The following is an 11702-nucleotide window of genomic DNA, read 5'->3' on the forward strand; positions in this document are numbered from 1 at the left end:
TTTTCACTCAAAACCCCTCTCAAATATGCCACATTACACTCAAACCCCCTCAAATATGTCGTGTAATTTGCACTCAAAAACCTCAAACATGTTGTACATGCACTAAACAAACCTCAAATATGCCATACATGCACACAAAACCCCATTCAAATATGCCATGTAATATGCACTCAAAAACTCTCCTCAAATATGTCATATTAGAAACACTCAAAAACCCTCAAATATGCCATATATGTACTCAAACACCACCCCCATATGCTATATATGCACTCAAAACCCACTTCAACTGTTATATATGCACTCAAAAATCTCATCAAATATACCACATTTAACTCCCTCAAATATGCCAAATAATATGCACTCAAACATGTCATGTAAATGCACTTAAAAAAACCCCTCGAATATGCATTCAATCCCCCTCAAATATGTTATACAATAAGCACTAAAAAAAAACTCCTGATATCTCATATATGCACTCAAACCCCCCTCAAATGTCCTATAAATATTAATTCAAAAAACCCTTATATGCCTCACATATGCATTCAATTCCCCCTCAAATACGCCAAATAATATGGTTAGGGAAACCTCAAAAAGATGCTGATTATTTCCAGATAATTCTATGGGCCATGTGGAAATCTGAATGAGATTAAGGCTCATTTTTTTCCTCTCATGCTGTTACTTTATTTTTTTTTAAAGTAAGAAACATTTTTTCAAATTTGCAATATTCTTCAAATATGCAGAGTACAATTGGAACCATTAAGCTGAGGTATGATTTGGATAAATATCATGGTTGTAAGTGTTCGCAAAAATAATATTACATATAAATGACAAATTTTAATCCCAAATACTATTCGTGCTTTCTTCTTTATCAAGATATTTCTTTGATCATCATTATCGGCATAGATAATTTTACTACAAATAATAAAATTAAAACATACTTTAAAGCACTGTAGGCTGATAGCCTAACATATCCAATCTGAAAAGAAAAATAAACTTTACCTTTAATATGCATCATGTGAAAATAATTTAATATTTAGTTTTATATGCTACATATTGATAAATATGTAGATTTAAAAAAAGTGTACTAAGATCTCGCATCCTATCTGACCAGAAATCCTCTAAAAGTGCGAATTTGCTTGAAAATGAAGGGACGATTTAAACAATATCCACCCCCCTTGTCTACTGTCTCGTTCGCCAGAAATATTGTGTGTAGTTGCAGTAAGTGAACAAATCCAAAATAGTTTGAATTTTTTTGGCAAACTGAAAAACTTCACTTATTGTCACTTCCAGTGTTACTGTTCCTAAGTTAAAGACGTACAAAATACAGACGCAGTCAGTTCCAGTGTGACAGCAACCTTAATCTGGCCATCTAGTCAGTCCCCAACCTTCTCCTTTTTTGGACTGCTAATTAAAATTTTAAACATTATCAATGTGAAGAGTTAGTGTATATACTGCCAAAATGAGTTAAATTTGATAGGGCTTCAAGCTAAAAATATGGTGAGAAGCCGAATCTCAAGAAGAAATCTTAAAAAACAAGGCTCAACAGATTAAAAACGGAATGCTGCATCATACTGATATGCATTGCTGTATGTTCTGTTCAAAAAACACTTCACAGTAATAGTTTAAAATAATATTCATAATTCAATATACATTTCATTAAATATTATACAACGTTTATATTTTATGTACAATAAAGTTTATATAATTATTGAAAACTAATTACAAATCAAAATTGCTTCAATTAACTTGTTTAAGTGTTTTATTTAATAAAAAAATTCAAACAAATACAAAAGGAAGTATAAATTTTTTTTTTTTTGAGATGCATATCAGGAAAATTGACAATTCCCACATTTTACCATGCTTTAGTTTAAGGCTGAATATAAACAGACATTTTCATTGTAAGTTCAACAAGAAAATGGTTCCGTGAATTGAATTCAAACAGGCTTTATTAATAAATTTTATTTTAGTTAGCTTTTAATATAAAAATAATGTGGTACTTGCGACACACCAACAACATATGCAGTGAAAACATTCGGCACATTGATGTACACAGATATACAAGAAATATACAAAGTCTGAGGACATGATGTTCACTACAGACCAGATAAAAATAGCCATCCTTCCAATTAAAAATAGCCTACCATTGTTTTTGTTTTTAAAAATATTTGTAAAAAAAAGTGGTTTTGCACTGATGCTGTTTTGTACAAATATATCATTAATCATCAGGTACAAGTATTCACATTTGTATAAATTACACAATCGTCTTGAGAAACATAATTAACACATCTTGCCTCTCTATTCATTGAACGTGTAGTGCTTTTTTCCTTTTAATTTTAAGACTTTTGTTGAAACAATTTTAAAAACAACAATATTTATACAAAGTCTAATTATAAGGTTAAAATCCAACAAAATCTTATTTCACCCATTTGGAATTTTTAGATCTCTTGGATTTAGACATCCCTATTTTAAAATTTTCTCAGGCAACTTTTTATCTCTCTCAAGATCTTCTCTCCCTCCCACACAATTAAGAAATAAATTGAATCCATGAAAATGTTGTACATTGAAATAATTTAAAACAGTATTGAAAACATTTAAGTCCTAGAGTGGTGAACACAATGTTCAGAACCAGTTCAGAACATCTTTGACTGCCCAAATTTAGTTTTATAAAAAAAACATTTGATTTTTTTTTAATTAAAAACATTAAATTAAAGATATATTAAAAAAAGTTAGGGATAGAAAAATAGGAACATTGAACGAGTAAATTCTTTGCTCGTGTTTACAGAACTTTTTCTTTATCTAAATATATATCTAAAAAAATTAAAAAGAAAAAAAATATTTATATGAGCGTATGTACAAAGGTTATCATTTACTGTCTCCACAAAATGTTATTCGTTATTTCAGAAGGAAGAAAAAACTGAAAGAATCAATAGTGAATCACTTTTGGTTGACAGTCATATAAATATTAACAAGAAATTTAAATAATAAACACTGAAAATAGGAATAAAGAATAAATGTGGTAAAACATTGGGTCCTCATTACTTTCAATAAACTATATATACATGCTAAGATGAAAGACATATAGTTACGTAATGAGGGGGTTTTTAGGCAATGGGTTTGTGTTGTGTGCTTTTTTTTTTAAGTTGTATCTACTCTGGGTTTTTTTGTCGATTGTGTCACTGTTGTGTGGACTTCTTCCAAGGAATCGTCGGCCGTCCTTTTCAATGATTCCTGAGGTTTGTCCCCTTCGTTATTCTGTACAACTTCTTTTACAGGGCTGTTTGAATTTGTGTCCATTTTGATTCGATTTGGTAGAAACTGGACCAGGACGCAGGTCATGTTGTCACACCCTGTACCGTCCCCTCCGGTGTCCGGTGCAAGGCATTTCTCAAAAAGCTAGAACAAAAAATGAAATCATCTACTGGGGTTTTCTCCAAATCCAATTATAAATAAATAGAATAAAAATATATGACTGTATAAAAACACATTATTTTTATTTATGGTTTTTAATTTTAATGTTTTTTAAAATATTTTTTTATACCCTGCCTTCCTATCATTCGTAGATAACTAATTTTCAAAGAATTCAATTTTTCATTTATTATCCTGAGTTAACTCAAATTAATTTTTCTCTCTTAACCCTCAAATGGTACTGTATGAGTTGGATCCTATTCAGCAGTTCATTTTCATTGTCGGGGGTCGTCAAGCAAACGCATTTTTTTGCTACTAATGACTAAAGGAATGTTTTTAATGTAATAATTTTTGTGAGTTTATTTTGTACCGAACTTTCAAGATTTTTGCTTCATTTTTAAATAATTAAACTTTTTATCTAAGGTCTTGGTTGAGAAGAAAAAAATGTCACGAGCGGGACTCGAACAAAGGACCTTCAACTAAATACCACTGCTTAACCACTTGAGCTATCATAACTAGCCAAATGTTGTGGGTTTGAATCCCGCTCGTGACACTAACTTTTTCATCTCAACCAAGACCTTACATAAAAAGTTCAATTTATTAAAATAATTAATTATGATTATTAAACATATATGGATTAATTCATTTTTAAAATTGGTGATGCTGGTAGTGATTCAGATTACAGCAGATTAAAATATTGCCAAATCTGGTAGTAAAGAAGAAATTACCGTTTCACAGATGGAAGAAAGTTTTTCTCCTTTCGCCATGAGTGGTCTGACAAAATCGACTACTTCTTGAGAGGACATAGAATTCCATATTCCATCGCAGGCCAATACGAGAAATTCGTCTTCTTCTTTAATATCTTCAACTTTAACATCTGGGAGTGCTGTTATCATCTGTTGAGTCGCATCCAACTCTTTGGCTCTTTTGTATAAATGATCGCCTATATCGGAAACAATTTTATCAAGAGAAGTTCATAAGCAAAATTAAGCATTTTAGTACCCAGCGCTCTAGATAAGTTGAGACCGCCATTGACACGGCCGTCGCCTGTCACATCGCCCCCGGCAGCTTCAATCCTCTGAAGTTCAGGTTCATCCTCCGGTTTGTGATCGATGCTCATGTCAATCGCTATTCCGTTTCTGCTCAGCACTGCTCTTGAATCGCCGGCATTGGCCACATAAAGTTTGCCATCTGATACCAAAGCAACAACTGCTGTACATCCAGAATCCATACCAGGCTAAAACAAAAACAAAAAATTAATATCCAAAATATTACATTTAATATTAATTATATGAAAATTCTATTCACTGAGGGGGAAGGGGAAAATAAGTTATCTTTTAACTCACCCAGTCACATAAAAAGCAGGGATGTGTGTGCACATTAGAGTGGTTATATTTATTATAAATAAGATAACGCAAAATATATATCTTTAAGCTAATGAAATTGCAGTTATATATAAAAGTTATAAGTAATTCCTGCCATAGAAGAGGGTTTAACTACCCATTGGGTGTCACAGACGTTCAAACCAACGTTTTTTTCTTTCTCTTTTTGTAAATGATGGTTCTACTCACAGATTTGATCCGAATCATTTACAAAAAAGTGAATCTAGATTCTGAATATTCACCCTGCCTTCATAATTTCTAACATTTTTTTTCATGTTATTATTGACAATTAAAAAGCATTGTGCTATGCTAGGATTCAAACTCAGAACGACTAGTGTAGCAAATACGAATTTGGACACCCTAACCACTGGGATAGTTCCCAAATTGTCCGGAGATGTCAAGTATCAAACCCACGGCTTTTCACACGCAAAGCAAAATAATAAAATTAAAAATATGACTTGAAGTAATGTAATCATAGTTATATTTAAAACAAAACTGAACTTGGGTTTACCTTGTTATACTGATTACTGAGACTAACCTCTTCATTTCCCTTTATAGAATCTTCTTCTTCATCATCCTCTTCATCCTCTTCCTCATCGTCTTCTTCATCTTCTCCTTCATCTTTTTCATCAAGTTCATCATCTGTATCGTCGTCTGCAAGGCTACCTTTAGTACTGCAATGTGCCATTTGTTTTAAAATTGTTGTACAAATAGAATTTATCGCGATTTTTTTGGGAAATCACCTCCATCCTTTGTTATCGGTTTCAAAACTGGCATCGGAATCGTCTGAATCTGATGAATCGAATCCTGATAGAATCGATTTATACACAATCTGTGCAGCCTTCTTTTTTGACAATCTATCCCCTAAAAATGCAACAAATTATTTAATAAGTTAACGCGAGGCACATGCTTTAAAAAACGCACCAGTGGATGATACAACTTTGTCTTCTTCCTCGTCTTCAATTTTTTTCGAAGAATTACATTCCTCAGATGTTTCGACTTCAGACTTATTCCCAGAATTGTCAGACGATGTTGAATCTACAACCTCACCATTAGAGACAGTTGAAGGCATGGCTTCCGAACTTTCTGTAGCTTCTGACTCTTTGTGCATTTTCTAAATACAATTTTACTGTTATTTTATATTTTGATATTTAAAAAATGACATTACCTCTTGACAGTCTCCGTTTGCTTCTGAAACCCCGTTAGTAACACTATTAACTTGACAGCTGCTTGATGAAACCTCGTCTGAAAATTAACAAGTATACAGAGATGAAAATCAAACAGTATGTCATATGTTAAGACTAACCATTTGTGGTTGCTTTTCCCCTGAGATATGGCGATTTAGAAAATTCACCTAAACTGAGACGCCTCATTACAGAAGGCGTTTTTGCAATTCCTGTATAATTAGCAAATAAAACTTCATTGAGCGGCATATCTGCTTCATTCTTTAAACTCTGTAAGTCAATTTCATCTTCCACAACATAAGAATCATCTTCATCTTCAGTAGCTGTAAAAAACATAATAATATGGAACTTAAATTTATAAAATATTTTTTAATTTTTATTTAATTTAAGTAGATTTAAATACAAACCAGCTGTGTCTTGTTTTTCCTTTCCATCCTTAGCCATCTTTCTTAACTTTTCGACAACTTCATTGTCTCTCAAAGTCGCATCAAAACCCAAAAATGAATCTTTCAGTGCTGTCGTAAAATCGCCGTTTTTATAAGACTCGAGAGATTTTAGAAAATTTGGAAGCTCCTGCGATGCATATTGAGCGACTTCATGTCCTCCATGCCCATCGTAAACGGCAAAGAGGGAAAGTTTCTCATCAAACTCGAGACAACAGTTGTGTGCGTCCTACAAAAATAATAAACAATTTTATTGTTGCATAAAACCACAACTGCAACAGTAAAAACATGATAACAATATTTAAAAAATATCAACTTCAAACAAGCCTACTAACGGTATTAAAAACGGCTGATACTAGAATAAAAGAGATGTAATTGTAACATTACCAAAAATTATTAAGTAATGTACCCAAAAACTGGTTGGTAAAAATTCTAAACAATCCCTATGATTACAGAGATGAATGAAAATGAAATTACAAAAATGGCAGTATCACTCGCATCAGTATCACTGACTCTCTACTTAACCATTTCCACGAGGCAAAACAGAGTGTGCCATCTGTTTGTGCAAGACAAGCATGCTGTTCATATCTACTGCTGCACCATCAGCGTTTTCTATCATGGCAATACTTTATCACTAAGAATAAAAAGAAAAACAAATGAAAAACACCACTTTTTTTCAATACATCATCCATCTTTTTTTTATTGTGACTTTTATCTTTAGCATCCACAAAAATCAATAGCTCTAATACAGCTATTATTCTGAAGCTTGAGACAAGTGTACATTTACACAAAGAGAAACAGACAATGCGAAGGACTTTGCCCAACAAAGCAGTCTTGGATTTCCTCGATCTGTATAAACTGAACCAATAATTTGGAGCGCTTCTCTTCCAAATTACAAAAATCAGAATGAGGTTTTCGATGCGTGGAAATGTTTTGACAGTAAGATGGGCAACAGTACTCTGTGACTGATTTTGTAGCTACTTCACAAAACAGTAACCGCAGCTGCAGCAATGAGTTTCACTGTTGTCCACCATGATTTGTAGTAACTTGAGGACTCGCACAGCACTTGGCAAATATTTATTTGTTTTTTCCACAAAAACTCTATCTATAGACACACTACTTGGCGAATGCCAAGATGAGCATCTCAAGACTTGACAAACATTTGGCAGCAATCAGCATTCAGAGAATACTGCACGTCCAGAACCATCGTAAGGCCAGGATCATACCTGAGCAGTAATTTATTTATCACAGAGGCATTACATAAATGATTTTTATCCTAAGATAAGTGAGGATCATACTGAAGCGTTAAGACATGAGCCAGCCAGCCAATGTCCTCTCTTTTTAAATTCGCCATCTTCACCCTTCTCAATATCATACAACACTGAAAGAAGAGACAAACAGTCTGTCTCTTGAAACTTTTCTTATGACAAAGGTCGCAATTACAGGTGTGAACTAATTTTGTCGTTCTTTCACGATTTTTATATGCCTGAGTGTTGCGTATCTAAAGGTAGCTCCAGAAATGCAGGATTTGTTGAATGCTGAGCAACGGTTCACCTGGTGGGGACGAATATTGCTATCCGCCAAGCAACAGGTGCTCACCTTGCTCGGCTAATTTTCTTGTCCACTTCAAAATGCATGAATATTTGTGAAGTAGCCGAACTCAAAGCATCCACACATTCAGGACTCTACTGTACGGTACGTAAATCAACATAATCATCAATCAGCAGTTATTATTTACTGCTATTTATTTTTTAATAATAAACAATTCCTAACAATTATAGATGTATTAATATTGAAAAAACAACATAACGTTATTCCTGTTGGCCAACTTTACAGTCTTACAGTCAGTTGCTCGATCTGAACCAAAAATTTGAAGCGTTTCTCTTCCAAATTACAAAAATTGGAACGAAGTTTTCGATGCATGGAAACGAATTGAAAGTATATACATACTTATATTTACTGCTATTTATTTTTCAATAATAAATATTCCTAATTAGTATATATGCTATTACGATGTTTCTGTTGGATAAGAATGAATTAACCCGACAGTACTAGTCTTGGAGTTCCTCAATCAAGCTGAACCAATAATTTGGAACGCTTGTATTCTTAATCACAAAAAGTTTTTCAATACGTGGAAACGGATTGAAAGGAAGATGGGGCAACAGTACTCTGTGACTGAGTTTCTAGGCACTATACAAAACAGTAACCGCAGCTTCAATGTTGTCCATCACAAATGGTAGTAAGTTGAGGACTCGCGCGGTACTTGGCAAATATTCACTGTTACAGCACAAACTGGGTGGTTGAACCAACCCCGCATGTGTGTATACGTAGGCCTGCGATTTGGGAAGTATTCGGCGACAATCGACAAATACCGCATGTCAAGAGCCACCTTTAGAAGACAATTATCGTACATCGTCTACGACCTAAAGATGTGTATCTTATCTCTCTGGTATGAACCCTACCTTATGGAAACCCAGCTTACAGACCAGAATCTATAAAACTAAAATAACCAGATATGTGCAGCTGGGAATGTCAACAAAAATTTGAGATTTACTTTTAACAGACAAATTTTATCAAACTTAAATTAATAATATATAGTCAAGTTCGGTGATAAGAATGATATATAAAGTGACTAATGGTAATGATAATGATAGGAGTTGACTTCCTATTTGGTTTTTGTTTAAAATTAGCAAATAGTTCCTATTAAGTGTTAACTAATTAACAAACACTGTCATAATTGTCAATTCTCAGGCTTAATAAGTCATTTAATTGATTGTAGGAAGTTTTTTTTTAAATAAACTTGTCGGGGTAAAATAAACTCGAAAGTTTCTCAAATTCGCTGTTTTTAGGCCGAATTGATAAGGAAGCGCGTACACGTTCAGGTTAAGAGGGAAACGGCCACGAGGTAAACTCGGAGGCTTGCCCTCAGGGAAAACACGGGTTAAAAGAGCGGCGGGCAGGGGGGAAAAAAAGAAATTAATTTTTTTTTAATGTACTCACTTCCTGGGAGACTCTCCAGCCTTGCATAGAACTGGCTCCGCATTTCAACTTGGCATTTTCGCAGTCAGACGAGATTTTGTCTTTGACCGGTTTTGTCATGTAGACGCCCATCGTGATCCGATTTTCGACCGAGGGGGCAGAACGCTGAACGATTCAACACAAATCCTCAATGCCAGTCGGATCTTCTCCGTGGGGGGTTGTCAGAAAAAAAAAGAAGAAAACTGCTCTTAAAAAAAAATTAATTGAAAATACGAGAGAGAGAAGAGCGACCCGAATCCGCAGCAGTAAGAACAGTGAAACGCCGTTAGAATGAGGAGGGCGCTTATTCTCCCGCGGAGGACCGTCTCAACCTTGATCCATTTCCCCTTTTTTTCGTTTCTCCCATTTCATCATTCGATTATTTCAATTTTCAATTGAGGATTTGGAAAAAGAACGACGAACCCCATGGAACAGCCCGCGACACCGATAAATACGCCACTTTACAATTTTTCATGTTTGTTTAATCAGTTTTTATAAGTGTTTTCAGTTGTCGATGTGTTGCTACATTGCCGGTCACCGTTTCGAAGCTCTTGGTGGCACTGAAGTCTCCCGCTCGATCCTCATTCCAGTTCTCACAACAAATCCATTAAAATCGAATGTTTTATTATTACAAAAACACTTTTTTTATTACATTGAAACGTAAAAGTTTAAAGTGTACGGTGACAAAGATCTACTTTTCCACACTTTTTATTCATTTATGAAAGGCAATCAAGTTAAATTAAAACATTTTCTTGCATCCTCTGGAGTCCCCCAAGGATCACACTTAGACCCTTTTCTGATTAACATCGACATTAATGACATTACGTCTGTTCTTAATAACACACTTTCTCCCATGAAGACACTTTCCCCCCTTGAAATTTGAAATATAACAAATAATTAAAACCAATGGACAAGAAATAACAGCATTCTTTTAAACCCTAGCAAATCCTAGTCATTATTTAATCCCAATAAACACTTAGTACTGATTGCCTATCTCTTCCTCATATCAACAATCAACAAGCCTCCATTCTTTTTGATACCTTGGGTTTTTCATCTCACAGAAAACTAAATCCGTAATAATTTCTTTATTCTCTTACTTGCCTATCCCCAATCTCATATCAACAGCTCCCCTATTAATTTTTGTCAATATCTCCCTGGCACTCTCAACACGACACAGAAAAATGACAAATCTACACAGAAAACAAATACTTTGTGTGAGTACAAATGCTTTGATTGAGTTTAAAATTTATAGCATTGTATAAATTCATTTTTTCAAATTCTACATGTATTTGTATAATTTAAACAGTGTTTATAAATAAGAAAGATTAAAACATTGGCACGATAAAAAAAATGTTTTTATAAACCTATGTCACACCAGACGGCATCTCACAATCTCCAAATAATCATTAATTTTTGTCCTAATTTCTCTTATATGGCTCTCTGCTCAACCGTGATCTTTATCTCAATCAACGGTCAAGAAATAACAGCATTCTTTTAAATCCTAACAATTCCAATACCTGTTAACTTCCAATAAAGCCATTAATACAGATTGCCTACCACTTCTCATATCAACGGCTCCCATATTAATTTTTGTCCTAGAGTTAAAAATCTTGGCTTATATGGCATGACCATGTGAACTCTATTTTTAAAAAGGCATCCATTTTCTTTAACGCCTCATCATTTTCACTACACAGAAAACTAGAATTCTCCTTATTAAATCTGTAATAATTACATTATTCTCTTACTGTAGCACTATTTTTTTACTTTCCTTAGACTCTTAATCTGCTTGTCACCTTCCAATTGCTTATGATTCCTGTATTAGATACTGTTATGATCTTAAATCAAGGGATCTTCCTATAGTAATGCCTTCAGTAACCTTGACATTCTATGCACTTATAAACTTAGAATTTTAATATATACATTTAATATTAAATCAAATAAATGCCCTAAGTATCTGTTAACTTTTTCCTTTTTGCTTCCTCAGAAAGTACACTATGCTTCAGCAGATGGCTTGTTTCAGGTCCAAGGCATCTGAGTTTTTAAAAACGACATCAATCATCTCCTTTTCTTTTTCCTGTTTCCTTTTTTCTCTTTCTGCTTTTCTTTTGTAAAGTGGTTTTATCTTTCGATACATAGGTGGAGCTCCATTCACAACTTTGACCAACATGGGATTACTATGTCTTTTCATCATGGAGTTCAGCTTGAAGTATGCACCTTATAGCACTGGCATAACCATTGGGATAACCAGAATGTTTTGCAGCATATCGTTT

The 11702-nt window shown here is 33.9% G+C and overlaps 1 protein-coding gene across 2 annotated transcripts; it reads right to left on the bottom strand.

The window, feature by feature from the left end:
- Positions 1 to 1919: 1919 nt before the first annotated feature.
- On the bottom strand, positions 1920 to 9955 carry LOC106664235 (probable protein phosphatase 2C 11). 2 transcript variants are annotated; one of them, XM_014389748.2, is made up of 10 exons: positions 9415 to 9955; positions 6379 to 6643; positions 6094 to 6294; positions 5956 to 6032; positions 5712 to 5901; positions 5531 to 5651; positions 5299 to 5461; positions 4408 to 4642; positions 4134 to 4348; positions 1920 to 3393 (listed from the first exon to the last, which is right to left on the bottom strand). In XM_014389748.2, exons 1-10 carry the CDS (start codon positions 9523 to 9525, stop codon positions 3136 to 3138), a joined length of 1836 nt encoding a protein of 611 aa, XP_014245234.1. In that variant the 5' UTR covers positions 9526 to 9955; the 3' UTR covers positions 1920 to 3135. The 2 variants fall into 2 exon arrangements, with proteins under 2 accessions (XP_014245234.1, XP_014245235.1); XM_014389749.2 differs by having other exon boundaries at positions 5326 to 5461; positions 9415 to 9953.
- Positions 9956 to 11702: the final 1747 nt, after the last annotated feature.

Source organism: Cimex lectularius, unplaced genomic scaffold (genome assembly GCF_000648675.2).
Source record: "Cimex lectularius strain Harlan isolate CLEC.00 unplaced genomic scaffold, Clec_2.1 scaffold50, whole genome shotgun sequence".
Lineage (NCBI taxonomy): Eukaryota > Metazoa > Arthropoda > Insecta > Hemiptera > Cimicidae > Cimex > Cimex lectularius.

Coding starts and splice junctions, on each gene's coding strand:
- LOC106664235 (XM_014389748.2), bottom strand. CDS start 9,525: ATGGGCGTCTACATGACAAAACCGGTCAAAGACAAAATCTCGTCTGAC. Junction 6,033..6,093: donor GGGAAAAGCAACCACAAATG/GTTAGTCTTAAC, acceptor GTTAATTTTCAG/ACGAGGTTTCATCAAGCAGC. Junction 4,643..5,298: donor TCAGTAATCAGTATAACAAG/GTAAACCCAAGT, acceptor TTTTTGTTTTAG/CCTGGTATGGATTCTGGATG.